The sequence below is a fragment of the Phalangium opilio genome, unplaced genomic scaffold (genome assembly GCF_054372755.1).
Source record: "Phalangium opilio isolate 3A_F unplaced genomic scaffold, DU_Popi_V2 ptg000002l_1, whole genome shotgun sequence".
Lineage (NCBI taxonomy): Eukaryota > Metazoa > Arthropoda > Arachnida > Opiliones > Phalangiidae > Phalangium > Phalangium opilio.
In genome coordinates this window covers 15397286-15422345 of record NW_028324144.1, presented here as the reverse complement: position 1 = coordinate 15422345, position 25060 = coordinate 15397286, and the positions used below count along the sequence as shown (strand labels likewise).

Genomic DNA, 25060 nt, shown 5'->3' with positions numbered 1-25060 from the left:
CTTCTTTATGGAATAATGTCCGCATGAAAAGTAATAAAAAATATCCTGACGGGCTGACGGACTGTGCCGAGTGCCTTCGCTCCTAGGGTGCTACAAAAATATTAGTCATCAGTAAAATCTACACATTCTTTATATCATTTTAGATGGAAGTTCTTATTACACGCGAGCGACGCCGCGGGTAACGGCTAGTGAGTAAATAATTACCCTAGTAAGAACAATAAGAACTCTGGGAGCCCTGTCAATGTATTGCAGTTTAATGGTAAATTAGTTGCAGGATACGCGGTAAGCAGACCCTATTCGCCCATTAGAGCTGACTTAATAGGGAGAATTACTCTATATCTTAAGTCACTGGTCACGTGGCAGGAACAAGATATCTGCAGCGATGAGTGGGCTGGCGCTTACCTTCACGATTAATGCCTCGGATTTCGTTAATTTACTTTTTTCCGACGCTTCAATGTGTAGTTTCTCTTTTCAGCTCTAACACAATTTTGCCTAATTTTTCACTTTTTAGTTTAATAAAGGTCGTTTAGGGCCTTCCAGCTCTGATAGTAGTGTTAACAATAAAATGGGACTATACTGTTCCCAACTGCGCTAGATTTCGGCCTCTTTAAAATTCAGTTTTTAGTTACTAATTTTATTCTTGATAATAACAATAATTTGATGCAAAAGAACAGCATACATTTTTCCTCTTTTTTCATTAAAAAGAATTACTTTTCAAAAGACTGAAGTTTTATGTTACAATGTTAAGCCTTAATCAAACTTGAAAGTAATAGAATTTGCATTTCTAGCCAATTTTAAAATAAAAACACTCTTTAATTTAAGTTTCCTATAAAGGCAATAAATGATTTTAATTGGTTAGAGTTATTTGAAATAAAAAGGACAAATCTTAGAGAAGATTAGAGAATTTACCTCCGCGCCTCACATAAAAAATTCCTTGTTATAGTTAACACCTAGTCAACTCTTTAAACTATGATTCTAACTTTCATAAAATTAACTGATGGTGTTTAGAAAATAATCAAGTTTTCTTATCGATTTTCACGTTGCTTTATCAATCTGATATGATTAAAATAATAAAGTACTGATATATTTAATTTCCCTTAATCATATTTATTGTTATATATTGTAAAATATTCTAGGATTCTTTTTGCAACTTGCGTAAGTCTTCTTGTAGGATAGGCCCTTCTTCATAAAGTTCGATAATGTTATTCATGAAATATTTTTTAACCACGTTTCTCTTCATCTTAAGAGTTGGTGTTAGGTGGCCTGCCTCAATCGTTAACAAATCCTGGTGTAAATACACATTTTTCACCTAAATATTTATTATTATTAGAGCTAAGAACCATGAAGGTTGATCACACTGTCTTTACTTGTTCTAACGTTGACAGTCCTCCCTTTAAACCGGTTTTCTTTAGTTTCCTCAAAAAGGCTCGTCGTAAATCCTAAAATTAAAATACCCTTAAAACCTATAATAATATTTCATTATATAATGCAAGATTTTACTAAATTTCTGTAGTGGTCTTTCAAATCAGTGGAATTGAAGCCTTTGTGCTGACACCAGCTTTTGAAGTTGGCCTCATCCGGTATGACTATAGCGATGGGATACTCCTGAAGTTTATTATAATAAAATTATCACATGAATTTTCAATTTATAATGATATTACTTAATAGAGATTGGCCTCTTCCTAGCTAATATTAATTTGAAAATGTGGAATTTAATATTTTTAAGCAGGTCGCAGCACGATCTAACAGGCGGTGGTTTCGAAACGACGTCATTGTGGCAATTAGGAGTTACGGCCCCATTTTTTAAACATAGCAGTATTTTTTACGCCAATCAAATTTGTCGTTTTTTTATTTTATTTATTTATTTATTTATTTATTTTGACTCACGTTCATCAGGTGGTAGTTTTTCGATGAAAAATAATTAAGCGACGTTTTTCTACAGGAGAGGCCAATTTAACACTATTAAGTGTCGAAAATCTACAATTTTAGCTACAAAATATTTAAAAATTAACGTTCTCTCACATACTTTGTTTGACAATCCTTCAACTAATATTTGAGCTATTAAATTGCTTCGATTGTAAACGTTCTCGATCCTTTCAGGAGATATATACTCGCCCTTGTGAAAAAATATTTCAAGGTATTAAAACTGAATATTTCTCAAATCTCGAACAATTGATTTAACTCGTTTATCTTCAACTGCCATTTTGTTTCTAACAGTAAAGGACCAACTCCTTTTTGCTATAATATTTATAGTTTAGAAAGTTGTTACTCACAGTTAGGTTGGGATCTTTACTGATAGTCTTTAATGATAATTATCACCGCGTTTGTAAAACTCACTTTCTAACTGTTACTATAGGCAACATAAGCCCTTATAAGTATGCAAATGTCTTTTAATGTTATTATGTGTGATAAACCTATATTCACCTTTTCTGTAAGGCTTAACTTGATTTAAGTACTAAACTACTGTATGTGTACTGATTACAGAATTTATTTCTGTATAAAGTTATTTGAGATCCCAAGTTAGTATTCCCCATAATGAATAAACTTCAGATCAAAACGAAACTCTTGCTTTCCTAAGCATCAGTCTTTCGCATAAACATATAGTTGCACCAATACAGAAAGTTAATAACGGAAGTAATTTTCTTAAAACTCCAGTTTCGGTGGCGTGCAGGAATGAAAGTCATGTTCTTGACTGGGATTAATGGTGCTGCTCAATGCTAGAATGCTTTGCGCGGTTTCATTAAGGAAATGAGTTGTTCACAAAAATTATTCAAGAGGCATACTTATAGAGAGTTATGCTGCTTATGCTGCCCTTTACTTCAAAATATATTGCAGAGGAATGAAAAAAACCTGAGAAAAGCACAATTCTAACAGTCCATAGGATTAAGGGAAAACTATCGTTAAAAAATATTGTTTCCTGGTGCAGTTTACTACTAGCGTATTGTACATGGCTTTGTACGCTATCGTTGCGTTGAAAAAGGAGGTAATCAATCTCAATAATCGAGGAGTTGAGGTCTGTTTATATTACACTCTATAATGCTGAAGATAGGAAAGCAGTTCGATAAATGTTCTCAAATTCACCTGAAGTGAATTGAAAGTTGGAATATATCTACACATTGAATCAATGATAATTTTAGGAAAATTTAGTTTCTTAACTGACACTCGACACCGAGGTAGACGGCCCTGAATTCAAACTTGGTTCCAGCGGTTTTAGATCAAAAGCCTATAAAAATGTTCAGCAATGTATTTTGGATGATTCGAACAAATATAGAAAACAATATGGGTTGGTAACATTCCCGCGGAATGGGGTTAAAAGCGTTGATAAGAGCGACTTCAGAACAACAAACGTTGTTAAGACTTCGTTAACTTGACTCTTGTCACTTGCACTCACGTTAGTAAGATTACTTGGTACCTCTGCTATCGACGCCAAGAATTATAGGTGCCGACGTTATCAGCAAAAGTGGCGCACAGTCTGTTATGACGCTTCTGACTTGGAACTTTACATTACTTGTTTAAAATAGTATTGAAATGCTTTTTCCATGCCTTGTAATGTTTAAACTAATAATAGTTTTCCTCGTATATTGTTGTGCTTAAAATAATAATGAAATGTTTTATTGTATATTGCTATGTTTAATATAAAAATAAAATGTTTTCCGCATATATTGTTATGTTTAACATAATAAAAAAATGTTTTCTTCTTAAAAATTATTCTAGATATATTCCAACTTTAAAGTTGATTCAAGAGGAGAAGACAGCCTACAAAAGGTTGCTTTTCCTTTTTTAGCATTATGGAGCCAAACTTAAAATGTTTTCAAAACCTACATTATTGATGTGTTTTGCCTCTTTTCTCTGAAAAACGAGTAGCTCACGCAAAATACTATGCGCTGATAGAACTGTTATTTCCCTAGGACGATACTGACTAAGTCACATCCATACCTGACTTAGCTTGAAAAAATTCTTCTTTCGGTCCACTATAGCTAAATTACCGTCCTTCAAAGAAACATTTTGCAATTAAAAATCAAAAATGACTAGTTTTTAATACTATCTAAGCTCGCCATGTGTTTTAAGAGAGTAGAAACAGTGAAGCCTTTCAAATGTCTGAAACTCTATAAAGACACTAAACACTATAAAAGTATGTCCGCACTAGACAGAACGTTTCGCCAAGTACGCCACTTGGTAATATTTCGCGTTGAGAACACGGGCGCGAGTGGCGAGAGAATAAAAAATTTTCAACACGCAGAACGTAAAACGCCGAGCAAGTCGGCGTAGCCAGCGTACATTCAATATCACGTGGGATATTCTAGCGTCTGTCTCCTTCAAAAATACAAAAATGGATTATTACAGTATATCCAAATAAATATATTTTCATACGAATTTAATTTATGAAAGAGGCCCCCTCCCCCACCAGCTTTTCAGAGAAATTTCCTCGGGTATTTTCAATACACTTACTGCAATTTTGCCATTAGAGGATGGACTTCGTCAATCGTTTGTTCGTCATTAAACTCAAAATGTTTAGCCATATTATCAATGAAATATCTTGCCTTACTGGAGCACTCTAAGAAATATTTGTTCCAACCTAAACAAATAATGGTGCAAAGCCTCAAGACACTGGGAGCACAACTTTGCGTTCAATTTTGGACAGTAAATACACTTACCAAAATTGAACACCAAAACAGTGTGCCAGGTTGAGCACTTTCATGCTCATTGTTGAACACTGTGTGTGGTAGGATTTCTTCTTAGGGATGCAAAATTGAACAGTATAGTTGACAGTTTGGCACATACAAATGTGTCAATTTTGATTGGTAGAAATGACAATTTGGAAACTTGTCTGTCTTGTGGCAGTTATGAATGGATTCAGTGACAAATTGTCATAATTAAGGAGGCAGTTTTGAATAGTTTAGCGAAACATTATATCTCTTATAATGCCAACCTTGGATATTTGTGTTGATTCCTTTCCAATGGACCGAATTCTCATTCGACCGGAATCAAAATTAAAAATGGGAGATTGAATTAGATCGAACTCCCACACCTTGGGCGGTTTACGAAAAGTAGTAAATAGCCTCCGAGGACTGCATTTTTCTCCGATAGTAATTGCAAAAAAATAAATTTTCGAACGATTTGAAGTTTTTTGTAAATATAAGGGAAAGGTGAAATATGCAATAATCCGTGACATTTCCTTTGATATTATTGTAAAATGATTGTAAAGAGCAATATATATTTAATTTAGGGTAAATAAGCATGTTACAGTAAATTGTTGAGATATTATCGGACAATATTGGATTTTTAATGAAAGTTTTGTAAATGAACCTCATAACGTATTAGGCAAACTGACAGGATTGAACACCTCAATGTCAACTTGGATAATCCAGCACAACTTTCACGATTGAACGCCTAGTATCTCCAAACTGTTCAATAATGAACAATTGTGTTCAAGTTTGAATACCCATTGAGCGCTTTTTTCTTAGAGTGAGTGCTAGGACTAAGCTTTGCTTTCATTTGGTGGAACAGACCAAACTGACGAATATCCCATGTAACGGAATCTAGCCGGCTGATAGGATGTACGCTGGCTTTCTCGGCGTAGAAAATTGAGCATGTTCAACATTTTGGTCCTCTCTCGCCACTCACGCCCGGCGTATACTCAACGCGAAATATTGCTAATTGCGGACAGGCTATTCTGTTGGCATACTTGGCGAGCGTCGCGTAGTTAGCCTGGGGGCGAAATAAAGTTTTGCCTAGTGCGGATATATCTTTAAAGATTCCTTTTATAATACCTTTAGTTTCTGTGTAACCATGCTTTACTATAGGGGTTAATAATAAATGTCAAAAGTTACGGGTTTTGACTGGGACATTTAAACAGACTTTATAGGTTATGGTTTGCCCACGTCCAAACCTTCAGAAAAACTGAAGGAAACTACCTCATAAACCTTCATCTGGTTTTACCAGGATGTCATAATAACGGGGATGTACGAAACAGCTTAGGCCGTAACAACAAAGTTTCGCCGCAAAGCTCAGCGGATTTATACACCGCTTAACTCCCAAAGAAATAGTTACCCCTATTTTTAGCGCCCACGCGCATTAACTTCCATACTTTCGCTTTAGCACTATTATCTTTATCTTGTGAATTTGGGAGCGAAAATAGCTCGCGTCTGTGTCTGTCGGCGCGGTGAAAATTAAGCCTTGGCTAAGAAGTTTATCGATGGTTTCTAGTTTTCTACAAAACATTTAAACGATCGTCATTAATATTTTGTTGTGATATGTGTAAGTGAGAATTCCATAGTTAAATTAAAACAGTTTGGACAAATTTATTCGTAGCATCTTTAATATAAGAATTCCATCGTGTTTCTACGTCCACCATAGTTGCCATTTTTCTTAATAGATCCCAGCCAACGGAAGTTTTGGAACGAAAACCAAGGAACATAGATACCACTACAATCTACTGTAAAGTTGTATGTCCATCAAAAAGCTAGTCCTTTTTGTGCGCAACGGCAAAATCTTGTTGTTCGCGTTTTTTACCATTAGCTCTATGGCCAGTTTCGTACTTCCCCCCGAAGGGGGGTTACTATGAACTCCTGGTTTTACTGATACAAACCAGGCTTTTTTGAGAAATTAGGTAACAATTTGTGACTGTTCTTTAAAAAGCAATAATCGAATAAACAATTTTCTGGAATGTATTAAATATTATTAGCTAAGTATTTTAGAGAAGAAGAAACAGGCGAAATTCCTGTATACGTAGGCATTATATATACTGGCAATTTAATAGTCAAAGACAATAATTAGTCTTTGCACACACCCACGAAATACACGGTAAAAACATTTTCCGGCGAGCAGTCTAGAAATTCTGTAAATGACATGTCATGACTTACCGGTAGCCACTTTCCAACGTCACCGGTGTGTAACCATCCATGTTCATCAATTGTTTCCTTTGTAGATATCGCATTTTTAAAATAACCGCTGATAACGGTTGGACCTTTAACGCATATCTAAACAAGTAATCAAATAACGAATACTAAAATTATTATATAAAATCAGCCAAAGTGCGCGGTTTTTGGGCCGAATGGGAGACAAGGGTTATAAGAATCGCTGGTATCTCCTAAAGTTAACGCGTATCAAAACTTAGTTTCTTGTATCTTCTATAATTACTTCAACTTGTTATATTTATTTTTTAAATGATAGTTCAAAAAAAAAATAATAGTAATAGAAAAAAATTAAAGCCCAAAACTTCTGTTTAAACTTATTACTATAAACTTATGGTAATGCCAAGACTTTGGTTATACAAGGTTAAAATATTACCTCGCCAATGTCATCTTTGGCTTGGTATCCCATTTCATGTACATCAACAACTTTTATCATGGTTCCGATCGCAGGAACACCAACATTTCCTAATTTGAATTTGAATTCTCATTACAATTCATTTGCAAGAAAAACTTATAATATTACGCCATACCTCCTTCAAAATCAAAAGGCGAGGTTATTGAAACTCCTCCAATTTCAGTTTGCCCATAAATGTCATACATCTGGAACAGACAAACAATTCAATTTTTTTATATACTACCGACGGAGAAGTATACGGTATAATAAAGGTCCCTTTTTATTTTATAACTAGTCTTTAACCATTTTACTAACATTTTAACGTGGTTTGCACAGCTTTTTCGTCTTGAACACCTTTATTGTTTGCTGCAAAATTCTGCTCAAAATACCACGTATAGAATAAATAGCTCCCCTTTTTTTAAAAAAATCTCACACTTATACTTATATTTTAAAAGGTTTGCGCACCTTTTTTATCTTGCACACCTTTATTGTTCTCAGAAAACCTAGTTCAAAATACCAAATATAAAATAAAAATCTCCCTTTGTACTTTTAAAACTAGTCTCTAACAATTTCACTAAAGTTTTAACATGGTATGAACAGCTATTTCGCCTTGCAGACCTTTTTTGTTTCCTGCAAGCCGTGCTCAAATTACCACGTATGGAATAAAAGAACTAGGGCTGTAAATTTTCCGGAAAAATAAAACGCGGAAAATTTTCCGCTAATCGGAAAAATATAAAACTAGCAATTATGTGAGCTTTGAGTCAATTTATCTAACTTTTAAAGATTCTCCAGTTATTTTGCCATCTTTAGTAGATTTATTAAAGTACCGCCAAATATTAGTGGTTGATTTTTCCCATAATTTGTGACTTTAAACAGGGTTAACAAACTTAAAAACATTAACAACATAACACCTCGTTTCCCTTACAATGACGCAGCCGATCACTATCCTTTATGCCTGATAATTTTAGTTTCACTTGGGTCTCTTAACGGTTAGGTCTCGACTCTCTAACGCCTTATACTATACCGACATAAGAGCAAACAGTAACCCTATGCATGCAAGCGATAGCCAATGAGTGAGCTATTGCTATAGAGAATAGGGGTCACTAGACTCTGTGGCTGTGCCCTTGAACAATTTTTCCCCCCTCCGAATTCACCGAAAACAAAATAATGAATGTTTTGAAAAGAAAGGCAATTGAAAAAGTTTTAACTTTTTAATTGAGAAACCGGTAGCGGAAAAATACGGAAAATTTTCCGGAAAAATATAGCTCGGTCATTTTCCGACTTACAACCCTAAAAAGAACCCTCTTTTATCTTTAAAGATAATCTCTATCTAGTTCACTAAAGTTTTAACATGGTATGAACAGTTATTTCTCCTTGCAGGCCTTTTTTGTTTCCTGCAAGCCCTGCTCAAATTACCACGTATAGAATAAAAAAAAACTTTTATCTTTAAAGATAATCTCTATCTAGTTCACTAAAGTTTTAACATGGTTTGCACAGCTTTTTCGACATCGAACCCTACCGCACCAATGGCACTCGGGACCGAATTTCTTCATTCGGATCTTGACAGATCCTACATTATGAGCAATTTATGATCAAAATACAGAGAAAATATACAAAGAGGCCTAGAATGTAGAAGCTATTGCCAAGTATTATAAAAGCGGTGCCTCCAAAGTATTTGAGAACTAAATCTGGTTTTTGGCTGATACTTCTAATTTGTCTAAATGTTTTGCCATCTTAAGTATGTACACTTAAGTTAGTGTTCTCAAATCAGGAACTAAAATAATTATTAAAATGAATGAGTTTAGACTAATGGCACGGCAAATAAAAGTTGACCACTCCGAAACACCGACATTAAGTTACTATCCCTCTGGCCATATTTTCTCTGTTAGTACGAAACTTTTAACCCAAAATAATTTCCCAACAATTTTTAGAATCATTGTAATAGGCTACTACAGGAGCAGATGACAAAGGAGTCTCGGACGCTAGCTTCCACAATATAGAGGGCAATGGGACCCGCGTACGTCACAGCTGTAGCGGTATCGTTTGCCATAGAGGCGCTATCAGACATTATAGCAGACGATGCTTTTGGTGGATTATATCTGGCACCAAAGTCTGCTGGGAATTTTTTTTTAATAACGGACTAACGGTGGCTACTGAGGTTCGTCTTACCCGATCGCGACATAAATATACACAATATAATTACTTTATTCAAACAGCTGTAATCGGTATTAAGATAAAAGATAAGACTACATTTTGTGACCTTAAAGGTAGGAATTAATTGACTGCTACAAGAGGTTGGAAACGAAATCACTGTCTCTTACTTTTTGGGTTTTAAAAGATCGTGAGTGATTTCATTTCCCAACCTCTTGTAACTATCATTTAATTCAAGAATAAATTTACAAAAATTTGGCACTGAAACACATTTTAGTTTTTTAATAGTGTACATACGTTACTCGCTGGGCTTTTCATTATCAATTTTAGTCTAAAAAAAGATTAAAAAGCCGTTGAAATCCATTTTTTAACACTAATACTCCTTAAGCCTAGGCTAATTATAAGCAGACGATACGTATTTATAAAGAGAGGCTCCAGACGCGATTTCCCAGATCTCCTTTCGAGACTTTGCAGCCACGCTATTGGTTGGAAAATAAAGCTCAAATTTCCTACGAGAGGTGGCACTGGCGTAATGATTTTGGTTAATAACTGTGACGTTCGCGTATCCCATTGCCCTCTACATTTTGGAAGCTAGCGTCCGAGACTCCTTTGTCATCTGCTCCTGGCTACTATAGTACCTAATGCATTTTTTTCCATTGAAAAAACAATATGCGACTGACTCTTATAAACTATTTTTTCAAAGCAAAAATAAAAACAAACGTTCTTTACGAGATGAATCAATTTTTACGTACATGACATCCTGTGGCACAGCGGTAAAAACGGCTTATTTCTGGTGACATTGGAGCTGCTGACGTAATGATTGTATCTACTTTACCACCAAACATATCTCGAACATTTCTAAACAAGAATCTATCCCATATTGTATTTGTCGTGATGATACCCCTAGAATCACGAGATTATAAATGAGATAATTAGTAGCAATGTATTCCATATTGCTGTCAAAGACAATATAGCGAGAGGAGTAGAAGCTTAAACTTGAGGAGCCTCCGAGTTTTGGTTTCTACTTGATTTAGCCTTAATGGTTTTATTTACCAATTTTTTTAAACTAAAAACACTAAATTTAGGTATGTTCCCTTTCAACCGAATTCCCAATGGACCAAAATCCCATTCGACCGGATATCCCGCAATGATTTTTAGATTTCTAGTCCAAATGACTATATTTCCGTTAGACCGAAAACCCATTCGTCCGAATATGCCCGTAAAAAATACATCAATATAACTTGAAACACTCATGCCGTCAGCGATGCGGTGGTGTAGTGGATACGGTGTTGGACTGCGATGCGATAGATTGTTGGTTCAAATCTCCGAAAGGTGTGTTAATAATATTCGAGGGGCTAGCCACTTACGAAATATGGTGTACAAGCCTTAAGAAATATATTTCAATATTTCGTGAAATATCGTAATATTGAGAAATATCGGAAATATAGGGAAATATCTGAAATAACAAGAAATATTGGGAAATAATGAGAAATATCGGAAATATATGGGGAAATAATGAGAAATATCGGAAATATTGGGAAATAATGAGAAATATTGGAAATATTGGGAAATAATGAGAAATATTGGAAATATTGGGAAATAATGAGAAATATTGGAAATATTGGGAAATAATGAGAAATATTGGAAATATTGGGAAATAATGAGAAATATTGGAAATATTGGGAATTAATGAGAAATATTGGGAAATAATGAGAAATATCTAAAATCTGTAGAAGTATCAGAAATATTGGACAATTGTAATTTCAAATGAGGATGATTCTATTTTGTCGTCTGCTTAAAGCCTAATGCAAGTACTCAATAAGATACTTGAGGACTAATCACGCGTAAAAATAGTATATAGTCTTTGGCAGCCGCCATTAGGAACGCGGATTATGTTGTATTACCACACATGGCGCCACCATCATTTCTTCTACTTCTCCCCCCCACCTCTACGTAAAAGTTGACGTTGCAGCTAATGCCCAAAAAATTAATCTATGGAAATCTATAGAAATATCATCGGAAATTCGGGGAAATATGGCGAATTCTTGGTGCAGAGATTTGTATTTTCCTCAACATTTTCTGAGGGAGGCGAGCTACTCTAAAAGGTTTGTTAGTTCGTGATTCAGAAAATTCCCTGGTTATGCCTAAGGGGGTCTCGATCCGTCTTGGTTTGAGAAAGGTTTTGGGCGGCCTTGAAGCGTCGTCTGCTTTATGTAACGTTGAGATATTATCCAAAGTTGCAGCGAGAATCTTTTACATTTGAAATTCAGATTGTTTCTGATTAGTTTTCTTAAATACTAATATATGTGTTGGTTTTAATATGGTAGCATAAAAAATAAAAAATACCATAAGTTTATAAGATATGTTCCATAAGTATGACACTTCCTGCACTTCGTAATGCTAGAGAATTACTAAGAGCTAGCATGAATCTATATAACTGGTCCCCCCATTTCTTAACTGATCTACAGGCTTTGCAAAAAGCTCAAAACGCATATTGTAAACTCCCACACAAAATTAGTAAGCTTCCGGCTCCCCAACGACTCTCCCTATTAAATATTGATTCTATCACTCTACGACATAAAATTAATAACCTATGCTTAGTTTTTGACATTATACATAACAACCTTGATTTAGATTTTTCCTTATTTTTCACCCGCCATAATAATACAAGAACCCGTGGTCACTCACACAAACTAGTCAAACCTAGGGTGCTTACTACGTTCCGACAAACACACTTTGCGTGTGCTGTTATTGACGATTGGAATTCGTTGCCCAATGATTTTGTCGTTCTAACCAATAAATCCCATTTTCGTCGTAAATTATTAGACATTTTTCGTGCTAACTTGTGAGCTCTCTGCTTCCTCAACCCTCCCCCAATGATTATATAAAAATTACATTATTGTGCAGCGAATTCTTATTTTCTAAATTTTCTGACATTCTATTAACTCTTACCAGTATTATTATTTAATTGTATAATTACTATTATTATTGTTATACTTATTGTTATTATTTCTTCTTTTTTTTATATTACATTATTAACCGTTTGTTTGTTCCCATATTATTGTGCTCCCGTAGTGTCTTTCTGTAACATGGCTATGTACTCTACTTACGATGTTCACACCATGGATGAAAAAAAACTAACAGGGATAAATCACGGCGGTAAAATGTTTGTTCGAAACGCACCCTCGCGGCCGAAATTATAAGAACCGGAAACATTGAATTTACCGATTCAATCACGGGGTCAAGTCGGTTGTTGTTTCGTCTGCTTTTTGTACCCACGTAATCGTAACCGGGAATGTTTGCTGTTCTCGCGGTTACGGCGAGCTCAGCCGCCGGCGGCTCGGGAATCGGGATACCGCTGATACCTAGCCAAGGCTTAGTGTAGATTTCGTCGAGTCTACTATAATTCGCAGAGCTATTTTTCTGTTGGAATTAGGGAACTACTATAAATATTGAGTATAGTGTCTGAAATATTCTTTAGTTAAAACTATTCACAATACGAAAGATTATTTGGGAGTAAGGCAGGAAGATCTTATCAATCTGAGTAGCTTTTGCTTGGCCTATTTAAGGCGCCGTGTATCTGTTTTTTACGAGAATGTTTTCTATTCCCGCGGCTACGGGGAGCTTAGCCGCCGGCGGCTCGGGAATCGGGATTCCGCTGATACCTAGTCAAGGCTTAGTGTAGTTTTCAAGTCTACTATTATTCGCAGAGCTATTTTTCTGTTGAAATTAAAAAAACAACTTATAATATTTAGTTGAAGACTTTAAATGACTCGAAAAGTTTCGAAACTTTAGCTTTAAAACCCTAACAAATCATACGAAGATTCTCAAACGTCTAAAGTTGGAATCGACATTTTTAAATTAAAGTTCCCGAGGTTACCACGAGATGGCAAAATTTCTATAAATCTACTTCCGAATTTGAATCGGTAAATGAGCTAAAAAAATAAAATCGAAATCAAATCTAGCAGCCTTGTTGGTAACAAACGTGTTTCCCTCTTAGTAATGTAAAGTCTACGAGTTTGATTTATCCCTGTTAGTTTTTTTTCATCCATGTTCACACATACGTCACACTGTTGACTTTGTGAACAACATTCAAATAAATAAATAAATAAATAAACTGTGAATACACAGCTGCGTTACGCTGTCTAACCTCTCGATAAGGTTTGGGCGGGGCTTAGCGAAAGGAGATATCAGTCACGTGTCTGCTAGTGTTAGGAGCGGGAGAAGGGAGGAGGATTCTGGGGGTGTGTAATTTCGAAACGTCACTTCCTCTCGTCTTGTGATTGGCTATTAGAGCTACGCAAAACGCGTCAAAGCTACGAGGGTAACACCGAAAAAAAATGGACATGATTGAAGGGGCATATGATAGAGCTGTATATTCATAGTTATATAGTTTCATGGAGCTAGTTCGAGAACGAAGCAAGAACTGACTACACTCGATTGTACAGTTCATTTTACTAAGCCTATGACAGAGCTTCACCAGGCGTCACTTTACGAGAATATATGACGTTTCACCTACGTTACTTCGTGACAAACTCTCACTTACCAGTGACAAACTTATGAAACATATCTTATGAACTTATGAACAAATGAAATCTTTAAACAATGGAACTAAAAAAGTTTTGAATTGAATTGATATTAATACTGAAAACTTTTATAATCAGAAAATCAGGTATCTTTGAATTCAAAAGTAGTCTTTTAAAAACGATTCCAACTTCATTTAACCGTATAGGTTGTACATTATTGTTATAATGATGGTTGAGAGAATTTGAAATATCAAAAACGCTATTAAATAATAGAATTAATCAGAAATATTAGAAATACGAAGGAATATTAGAAATACTGAGAAATATTAGAAATACGAAGGAATAAGAGAAATACGACGGAATAAGAGAAATACTGAGAAATATTTGAAATACGAACGAATATTAGAAATACTGAGAAATATTTGAAATACGAAGGAATAATAGAAATACTGAGAAATATTAGAAATACGAAGGAATAATGGAAATATTGGAAATTTAAAGGAAATATCGTGAAAATATTGGAAATTTTTGGAGAAATATCGGGAAATAAAGAAATACAAAAATAATAGAAATAAATCGGAAATATTTGGAAATAAGAAATTTGGTGTACATTTTTTGGGGAAGTGAGTAGCCCCTCGATAATATTAGAAATAAATGTTTCGTGATACTAATTAAAACGCTCACTTTCATTCCTTTCAAGGCAAGGGATATTTAGAAATAAAAAGCAAATTGTGCATACAATGAAGTATAGTCTTAATGGTAGTTTCAGCAATGTCTTTAAGTTTTTAATTAAAATATTAATATTTTGGTTTCGGGTAGGTTTGGTTTGGTTTGGTTTGGTTACGTTAGTTTAGGTTAGGTTAGGTTAGGTTTGTTTAGGTTATGTTAGGTTAGTTTTGGTTTGGTTAGGTTACGTTCGGAACAGGACAATATGGTCTCGCCGAATTGGTCGCGGGACTAATTGGTCTCAACGATTTGATCTCGTGATTTTTTTGGTCTCGGTACTATTTGGTCTCGTGATTTTTTGGTCTCGGGACTATTTGGTATCGTGATTATTTGGTCTCGGGACTATTTGGTATCGTGATTATTTGATCTTTGGACGGTTTGGTCTCGTGATTATTTGGTTACCTAATTAGTTGCCTCCTTTTCCAAAGCAATGGTCCCAATAATTCGTTGCCACCTTTTCCAAAACAATGGTTCCAATAATTCGTTGCCACCTTTTCCAAAATATTCTCCTATTAATTAGTTGTCACCTTTTCCTAAATATTCTCCTATTTATTAGCTGCCACCTTTTCCAAAATATTCTGCTATTAATTAGCTGCCACCTTTTCCAAAACATTCTCTTACTAATTATCCGCCACCTTTTTCAAAATATTCTCCAATTAATTAGCTGTCACCTTTTCCAAAATATTCTCCAATTAATTAGCTGCCAGCATTTGTCCCGAGACCAAATCGGTAAGACCAAATTGTCGCGGACCGGGTTACGTTAGTTTTTTTTTGGTTAGGTTAGGTAAGGTTAGGTTTGGTTTGTTAGGTTAGGTTAGTTTTGGTTAGGTTAGGTTACGTTGCGTTATGAAATCGCACCTTTTGGCTACGTTCGGTCGAGTGGAACACCGCAAAAAACCCCTTCTGTCGAATGGGAATTCGGTTCAATGGGACCAAAGCTAAATTTATACTTTATTTCATTCAATTGTTAACAGGCAGAATTACTTTCAAAGAATTCAAAAATAATGAAATATCAAACTTTTAATCCTCCAAATTTTTTTCGATTATTTATTTGAAGATATAAAGCTCTTACCACCATATTATTAAAGTAAAGACAAGTATGTAAATGTGTCACTAGGGTCTATTTGGGTCGGGACTCGGGGAAAAAGAAGTGTTCAGATGGGAGTTTCAGACAGGCTAGACTTCCCACAACCAGTATTGATTCTTATAAAAACGCATATACCCCAGTAACACGAGTGTTCCGCGTTCGAGACGGTTCGAAGTAGATTCGTCGGTTAATGGTCTAGTCGGTAGTTACGACTAAAATCCGACTCTTATCCAACTTCAGTTGCCAACTCCGCTTTGCAGTCGGCCGTGAGAACAATAAAATAGAGTTGGCTGATAGTTGTATTTTAAGTCGGTTAATGTAAAGAAGGATTAGGTCGGCTGCTCGACTCCTTACCAACTAACACGCGTTTCTATCAAATAAAAGATGACAATATGGGTCTAGAGGTCGACATATCCGACGGCCTACCGATCACACTGAAAATTTCAGTTTTAGTTGTAATGAAGCTTCTTCCGCGTTTCAGTCGGTTCGAGGTAGTTTATTCGCTTTATGGCCTAGTCAGCACTTACGGCTAAAGTCCGCCTCTTATCCAACTTCAGATACCAGCTCCGCTTTGAAGTCGGCCGTGAGAACAAACAAATAGAGTTGGCTGATAGTTACATTTTATGTCGGTTGGTGTAAGAAAGGATTAGGTCGGCTGCTCAACTCCTTACCAACTAACATGTGTTTTTATCAAAATAACAACAAGGGACGAGAGGTCGGCATATCCGACTACCTACCGATCATACTAAAGAATAGTTATAATGAAGCTTCTTCCGCGTTTGAGTCGGTGCGAGGTAGATTCGTCGGTTTATGGTCTAGTCGGCACTTACAACTGAAGTCCGACTCTTATCCAACTTCAGTTACTAGCTCCGCTTTGAAGACGGCGGTGAGAACAAACAAATAGAGTTGGCTGATAGTTACATTTTAAGTCGGTTGGTGTAAGGAAGGATTAGGTCGGCTGCTCAACTCCTTACCAACAAACATGGGTTTTTATTAATTTAACAACAAGGGTCGAGAGGTCGGCATATCCGACTACCTACCGATCAATACTAAACATTTCAAGTTTCGTTATGATGAAGCTTCCGCGTTTGAGTCGGTTCGAGGTAGATTCGTCGGTTTATGGTCTACACTTACAACGGAAATCCGACTCTTATCCACGTTCAGTTGCTAACTCCGCTTTTCAGTCGGCCTTGAGAACAATAGAATAGAGTAGTCTGATAGTTACATTTTAAGTCGGTTAATGCAATGAAGGATTATGTTGGCTGCTCGACTCCTTACCAACTAAAATGCGTTTTTATCAAAGTGCACTAGTGTATCAACGGTTAAAGATTATCTTAAACATTAAAATAAATATAAATAATATTATATATTTTCTTCGATAATTATTAACCTTATTGCGAGTTACATCGTTTAAAAAATAACTATTGAACATTCTTGAGAGACTAGACTAATATTGACGTTTGAAATGAAGCATACGCCCATTGTTGTCTTACTCCAATCGGTACATAAGGTTTCGAATCTTAGTAATGGATAAGAACAGCACAATTGCGTGAACCTTTGGTGGAAACTGCGCCATTGGGAGGCTAGAAGTTTCTTGTAACCCTAGCCGATTGCTAACCTTAACGATGATGAAGGAGTAGAAGCCAGTAAGTACACACCGGAGTCCATGTGGGATGGACAAAAGACCAGATGAAAGTGGTGTTTGGAAGACAGTAACTACGACCCTTAAAGCCGACCATAAACAATCCATAAAGCCGACCATAAACAATCCATAAAGCCGACCATAAACAATCCATAAAGCCGACCATAAACAATCCATAAAGCCGACCATAAACAATCCATAAAGCCGACCGTAAACAATCCATAAAGCCGACCGTAAACAATCCATAAAGCCGACCGTAAACAATCCATAAAGCCGACCGTAAACAATCCATAAAGCCGACCGTAAACAATCCATAAAGCCGAACGTAAACAATCCATAAAGCCGACCGTAAACAATCCATAAAGCCGACCATAAACAAGCCATAAAGCCAACCATAAACAATCCATTTAGCCGACCATAAACAAGTCGTAAAGCCTACCATAATCAAGTCGTATAGCCGACCATAAAAGAGCCATAAAGCTGACTACAAACAAGCCATAAAGCCAACCACAAACAGGCTATAAAGTCGACCACAAACAAGCCATAAAGCCGACCACAAACAAAACATAAATTCGATAAATAACAGTCGATAAAGCCGACCGAAATTAGATTAATAATCCGACCATAACCAGATAACAAAGCCGACTTCTTGTTTGATAAGGTAAGAGCTGGACACGCTTACTTTTTAGAGTCGGTTAAAGTGCTGGCAAAATTTCTATGACCGGAAGTGGGGCCGACGCTTAAACGGATAGGACATTTCGACGGTCGAAATGAAAGTTTACCGACGCTTTTACGTCAGTGTTGGCTGGACCTCGAACCGACTACGTCGTTCCAACGTCGATTTTGCTACTGGGGTAGCGGTTACAATTTTGAAGAACTTATTACTAAGATTTGCCAAATTTTCGTAATTAACCTGTTATGTCTTGAAACTCGTTTTTTTTGGATAATCCGTCAGGATTATATCCAAGCCAGTCGTTTGTAAAGTGAGCTGAACATTCGAGAGATCTATCTTTTGGGTTCAAAAATTTGCTCTACCCATATTTTCGAACCTTTTTCCTGCTAAGGAAGGGTCTTTAGGAAACAAGAAACGAAATCCTAATTCAAGTTGTTTTAACATCATGGAACTTAGCAAATCTTACTAGAATCAGACATTTCTGATATATATTTCATATTTAGTTTATTTACCCAGAAACTAGTTCAAGCTATCAAAAAAAAACTATTTAAGGAGGTACCTTAATAGCAAGCGAGGGGTCCGACATTCCCAAATAAGCGTACGGGATTTCGTGATTTTAGAATTTCACAAATATTTCGTGATTTCCCCAAACATTTGGGGATTTCTATTCTTTTGATTTCGCGATTTCGCCAATGATTTGGGGATTTATTTTTTTCATTTCATGCTTTCGACAAAGATTTCGGGATTTCATCTTCGATTTCGCCAAAGATTTCTTCTTTGACTTCGGGATTTCGCCAAAAAATTATCTTCTTTAATTTCCCGGTTTTGCCAATGATTTTGTGATTTCTTCGTTGATTTCGCGATTTTTCTTGATTTCATGATTTCGCCAAAGATTTTGGAATTTCATCTTAATTTCAAAATTTCGTGATTTTGCGAGAAGCGTACGGGATTTCGAGTAAATGTCGGACCCCTCGATCGCGAGTCCACGACTCCACACGGTTTGCGCCTAAGAATCCGGCGGACTCTCGTTTTTCCTGCAGTTTTACAGTTCACGTCAAACTTCCCCCCCCTTCTAAAAAAAACAAGTTGGGAAGCCAAGATTACAGGATGTTTTTTATCTACTAAAAATGGCTTTAAGGATAGCGAAAAACCAAAAACCGCTTACAGTTTACCGAAGCTAAAAGAAGCCTTTATATGATGGCCTACCATAGAATAACTTTCCATTCCTCTACGTATATTTTTTCTAGTGCTCTGGATCGCTCTCGAAGTGCTCTGAAAATTTAGCGTGTTCCATAAATCCTCATAGATCACCTGGAGGTTGTATTTTCGTTAAATTACGAAATCAGCTCCCATATATTGATTTGGATTAAACGACAGATTAGTACGGATGATTTACGCTATATCGTAGATACATTTTTGAAGCAAACTAACGTTATATACGTAATTTATTTGATAAGAGATCTGAAATTATCGACCTGGTGTATCCCAAGCGTCGTAAAAGAGATATTGAGATCATTTTTCAATTTGAAGAATAATTTTAGAGCATTATTTATGAATTATGAATAAATTTGAACAAATTAACGCGAAAATGGGCGGGGATAGGGCGGGGTTAAGGCGCCCGGCCAGCCGTAACATAGTCTATAATGGGGGAAAAAGGGTTTAATAGGGGGGAAATGCGGTAAAAAGGGATATATGAGGGGAAAAGTGGGGGTGAAAGGGGTAAAAGTGGGGGTAGTAAATGTTTCGTATAAATGCATTACTTTTTAGCCCATCAATAGTAGAGTTGAGTTCGCGTTAACCTTCATGAAGACAAAGCTTAGCAACTTTGAAAGTTTTGACAAAAAATTATGAAAAATTACTTTGCAAATAAAATGGAAGCCTCGCGATTAGAGTTACTAAGCCTTCCAAGCATGAATTTAAGCGATTTTTAAAATAATTACAGCTTCTAAAACTAAATCATTTAACAACAACTCCATCTTAGACTCGTTGGAGGCAGCCATTTTTTAAGGAATTTTGTTTTTGTCCATGGCAACAACAGGTCATGGAGCAATTTTTATAGAAGCTACTGTAGGATTTTCTAAAACAAAATCAGTTTCAGAATACACTATTTTGGACGATGCACCTAGCTGGGCCCCCAATTGTCATTCATCCTTGTTCCCGCCGTCAAGGCACACGGGATCGGCCAGCGTGCCCGACTAACGCCCTTTGAGCAGAGAGAGAGATTTTTCCTTTACCCTTTTTACCTCACACATCCACATATATGGTCTAGGTCGCCGATTAGGTCTTGGGACAGATTGGTCTCGGGACAATTGGATCTCGAAACAATTGGGTCTCGGAGCAAATGGGTCTCGGGACAATTTGGTCTCGGAACAAATTGGTCCCGGAACAATTGGGTCTCGGGAAAAATTGGTACCGGAACAATTGGGTCTCGAGACAAATTGGTCTCTGGACACGAAAGTCTCGTTTAAAAATATTATCCCCCTTTCAGCATTTTTTTAACCAGCCAAAATTAACAGAACCAAACCAAACCAAACCTTACCTAACCAAACCAAACCATACTTAACCAATCCAAGCCTTACCTAACCAATCCAAGCCTTACCTAACCAAACCAAACCTAACCTAACCTAACCCAACCCATTCTAGCCAAACCAAACCTAACCTAACCCAATCCATTCAAACCAAACCAAACCTAATATAACCTAACCTAACCGAACCTAAACTAACCAAACCTAGCCTAACCCAACCCAACCCAAAACAATCTTTTTTGGAGGTAAGAAGATTATTTATATGAGTATGAAAAGCCCGCCTCTTAGCTCATAAATTTATTAGCAATAAAAGAAATAATTTGGAAAAGGTGGCAGCTAATTAATAGGAGAATATTTTGGAAAAGGTGGCAGCTAATTAATAGGAGAATATTTTGGAAAAGGTGGCAGCTAATTAATAGGAGAATATTTTGGAAAAGGTTGCAGCTAATTAATAGGAGAATATTTTGGAAAAGGAGGCAGATAATTAATAGGAGAATATTTTGGAAATTGTGGCAACGAATTATTGGGATCATTGTTTTAGAAAAGGTGGCAACGAATTATTGGGATCATTGTTTTAGAAAAGGTGGCAACGAATTATTGGGACCATTGTTTTGGAAAAAGTGGCAACTAATGAGGTAACCAAATAATCACGAGACCTAATAGTCCCGAGACCGTAAAATCACGAGACCAAATAGTACCGAGACCAAAAAGTCCAATTCCAAAAAATCACGAGACCAAATAGTACCGAGACCAAAAAGTCCAATTCCAAAAAATCACGAAACCAAATTGTCCCAAGACCAAATCGGTGAGACCAATTAGTCCCGCGACCAAATCAGCGAGATCATATTTTCCTGTTCCGCCACACATAGGCTATTATTGTTTTTTACCCATTTCAAGAAGGGATATGTATTCCAGATAACAGTGACATTACCTTTTGAGCAATATTAATTTGTGTTTCAAGGCAGTTTGAAGAAAATATTTTTTCAGTGGATGTTTCAATATATCCGAGCGAAGAACGTGATACAGTCGATTTAGTATTCTAGGCACCATGGGAATAACATGCGGTTGTAATTCCTTGATGTCTTCCATTAGCTTGAGTACATCGCCACTATAGAAACCAATAGGACTCCCACTACCCATAGCTTGAACCTATAAATTTTAAATAATCCATTTGTTACATTAGGAGTAATTAACTTATGGTTTCATGGAATCTTTAGCTGGACCATTTCCGGGATTAACTCACAGATTTTTAATGTTGTTGGTATTTGGCTGAGTGTGCCAGACTCTACTTTTTCGTAATTGGCTTAGTAGGTCAAACCTTTGTATAGGATATTTTATTCTGATGGTATCTATCCATATACTAATATTACAAAGAGGTAAAATTTGATTTTTTGTTTGTTATATTTTATGCAGGGGATAATCTCTGGAACTATGCAATGAAGTTTCTTATTATTCGCAATTTTACATATTTCCGACACTGTGTATGTCTCATCCCCATATATAGCAGACGAAGTACTTATTTTTGTCGATCAATGTAATGTTAGTAGTTGTTTCATAGAAATATCTCAACTAAATCAAATATTCTATTTTAATGTTTGAATTTAAGAGTTGTTTTAAATGTCATTACATAACTTAATCATAATATAACACCCGCACATTACACGGAACCGATTCTATCATGTTGGGAAAACCAAAACATTACCTCTCGGAGCCTAGAGGACGGCTACCTACAAACTTATTCACTTATTATTGCGCTTTATTGATAAGCAATTGTAAAAGATAAACTTAATTACTCTGTATTTTCAAAGCAGACGATATTTTTCAATAAAAAAGGTTATGCCTTGTACAGATTGCAAACAGCCAGATGAAAAAAAAAACCCGGAAATTATGAGCATATATTTTAGCGAGATATTCCCTTATTCAAGTGTCTAATTTACAGCTGTATACCCCCTGTATTCAAAGCTACATTCACAACTGGGTTTATCTTGTTAACTTTATCCTTTTGTTCTAACTCAACGATATTCTTAGTTTGCCAGCATGATTGTTAACGTTACACAATACCAAAGTTTTTTACCTATAAAGCACGAAACTAGAATGTCCACAGAAAGGGTGCAAGCTTAGAAACTAAAACCCAACTACGATCAGGCTTTATACTTATCAAGTTGCCTTTCATTTAAATGGGCATTTAACTTTCGTCTCACTATGAAACGTTAATGTCGCTTCATACCGGTAACGAAAAGTCGAAATCACAATTTCAAATCATCTCGGACACTGAGTTTTCATTTTTCATACCACGACAAACAGATAAAACATCAATGTAAGGTGAAAAATTGAGAATTACATTTCTTTTCATCTTTCAGTGTCAAAGCAAGGTAAGGGCTCTATACAGTGTGGAAAAGATCAGACCAACACCTTCCTTTGTGGACAACCACCAATACTGCCAACGGATGACGTCAGTATACTAAATTAAATAGGGTGTAAATAAATGTTTCGAATTCATATTTTATTGTATACGAGTGACAAGTTACTGGAGAATATGCCTAAATGCAAAAAATTGTTTTTAAGCACAATCCCACGATTAGTCTTTAAATTTAGGCCTCAAATAACAAACTCTTATCTGTTTAGTAAATGCCTCGACGTAAATATTTGATGTGCCTACCATTGTGGTGGACTTTCATTTTATATTGAGAAAAGGACTTCCTTTACTCAAATTTTGAGCAAAATATATGTTTAAAGTGATGGTTTGACATGAAGAATAAATAAGCTTTCTTGACTCTCATAATAGAACAACATTTCCAACAGGTCGGCTAGATTTGTTTAAATAGGTATATTCCCATTGCGCAGAATTCCATTAGACCGAATCCCGCCAAAGTTTCAAATGAATTTAGCCCAACAATTCAAAGACGCTATTTGTCGAATTAAGCCACCCCAAAAGTGCTAGCGTTTTCAAAACATTCGTACTGCCATGGAAGCGCCACTATTTGACGACTGTGCAACAAGATGATAATAAACAAGACGGCCCAAGGGCTCGTAATAGTAGCCATATCGTACGAGTGAATAGCCCCTCTATACCCTACCCTAATGAGTGGATAACCCCTCTATACCTTACCCTAATGAGTGAATAGCGCTATCTTTTTCAATGCTTAAATGATGTACCGTGCATAAAATCAGAGTTAATAGCCCCTCGATTCCCTACTCTAAACAGTGATAAAATAATAACCGTATAAATTTACTTATGCTGTAATTCTAATATTCCGGCGAATCGAAGAACAGATAGTTTTAGTGATAATCCCCTCGATGAGTTTACAACATAGACTTATGCCGATTCACACTTATCGCATATTATAAATTTCTAACAAGGACTTATGCCCAGAAACCTTTGAAAGAGAAAGTTTAGTTATAGTGATTACGCATTTTAGTGATTATCCCCTCGAATTACCTTTAGCAATACTAAAATGATCAAACGCATAACGCTCATTTAACACTATGTTAGCTCTATCTAAACCCACATTTGAATTAACCGCCAAAAACGTTCCAGTCAAACATAACATAGATGACGATAGCTACCGAACGAGAACGAAACACATGAGGAGCGCGGTAGGTAACGGGGAAAAATCGTTATCTATTTAATTAGCACATAAATAAAAAAGAAAATAAATATAAAAACCCCAAACATACAAATTCATAAGTATCCGACCCCACAGATAAAAATTCAAAAGTATTCGACCCCACAGATTAAGAGGTACCCCACCCCACATCACCCCGACATTTTAGAGATAAAAATAAATAATAAAAAACTCGGAGTTTCTATCAAGTCTCTATGGTTCAGTTGGTAGAATGTCTGCATATTGCGCCAGCGACCCGGGTTCAATTCCCGGGTCTGACCTGAAAAAATTTTAATTAAAATTAAATCTCTAACCGAGCACAGTTACCCCAATGGGTGGGTTGTGGTAATATAAAGTTCCTTTTAAGCTAAAATCTGACGATAACGAAAGCGAAAACTCCGGCCACAAGTACTACTACTATTACTACTACGGCTCGGGTCAAACTAAGAGCCTATCGTATACTACGATATGGCTAAAAAGGACCTCGGTATTTTTTTAACACCGTGTGATACACAAAAAGTGAAAATGGGACTTGGGTTAAGCATTTAACAAAAGCACTTTCGTCCAATAAAGCCTTTTTGTTCAAAAGCAGGTTAGGTTAGTAATTTTTTATAAATCATTTAACATTGTTACGCCTTTTCCAAAATATTGATGTTTATCTTCATTGACTTCTCAAACAAGATGCCTTTTCCAAAAAGTTTCTGTTCGGTTTGGTTTGGTTAGGAGGACGTGTCGTCCTCTTTGGAGCGGTTATACACTTCAAGTACAGTAAAACGGCTGGCTTAAAGTATTTTCATAATGAATATAACAAAAAAAA

The 25060-nt window shown here is 36.0% G+C and overlaps 1 protein-coding gene across 1 annotated transcript in view; it reads right to left on the bottom strand.

Annotated features, from left to right (window-relative positions):
- Nucleotides 1-758: 758 nt before the first annotated feature.
- Nucleotides 759-25060, bottom strand: part of LOC149720195 (long-chain-fatty-acid--CoA ligase 5-like) — a 184112-nt gene continuing 159810 nt past the window's right edge. Inside the window, exons 11-20 of the mRNA XM_089859689.1 lie at nt 21570-21787; nt 10212-10362; nt 7445-7514; nt 7291-7379; nt 6864-6980; nt 3937-3990; nt 2027-2116; nt 1501-1605; nt 1368-1439; nt 759-1285 (exon numbers count right to left, since the gene is read on the bottom strand). Of these exons, the coding sequence (XP_089715815.1) occupies nt 1133-1285; nt 1368-1439; nt 1501-1605; nt 2027-2116; nt 3937-3990; nt 6864-6980; nt 7291-7379; nt 7445-7514; nt 10212-10362; nt 21570-21787 (1119 nt within the window). The 3' untranslated portion in view covers nt 759-1132. The remainder of the gene's footprint in view (nt 1286-1367; nt 1440-1500; nt 1606-2026; nt 2117-3936; nt 3991-6863; nt 6981-7290; nt 7380-7444; nt 7515-10211; nt 10363-21569; nt 21788-25060) is intronic.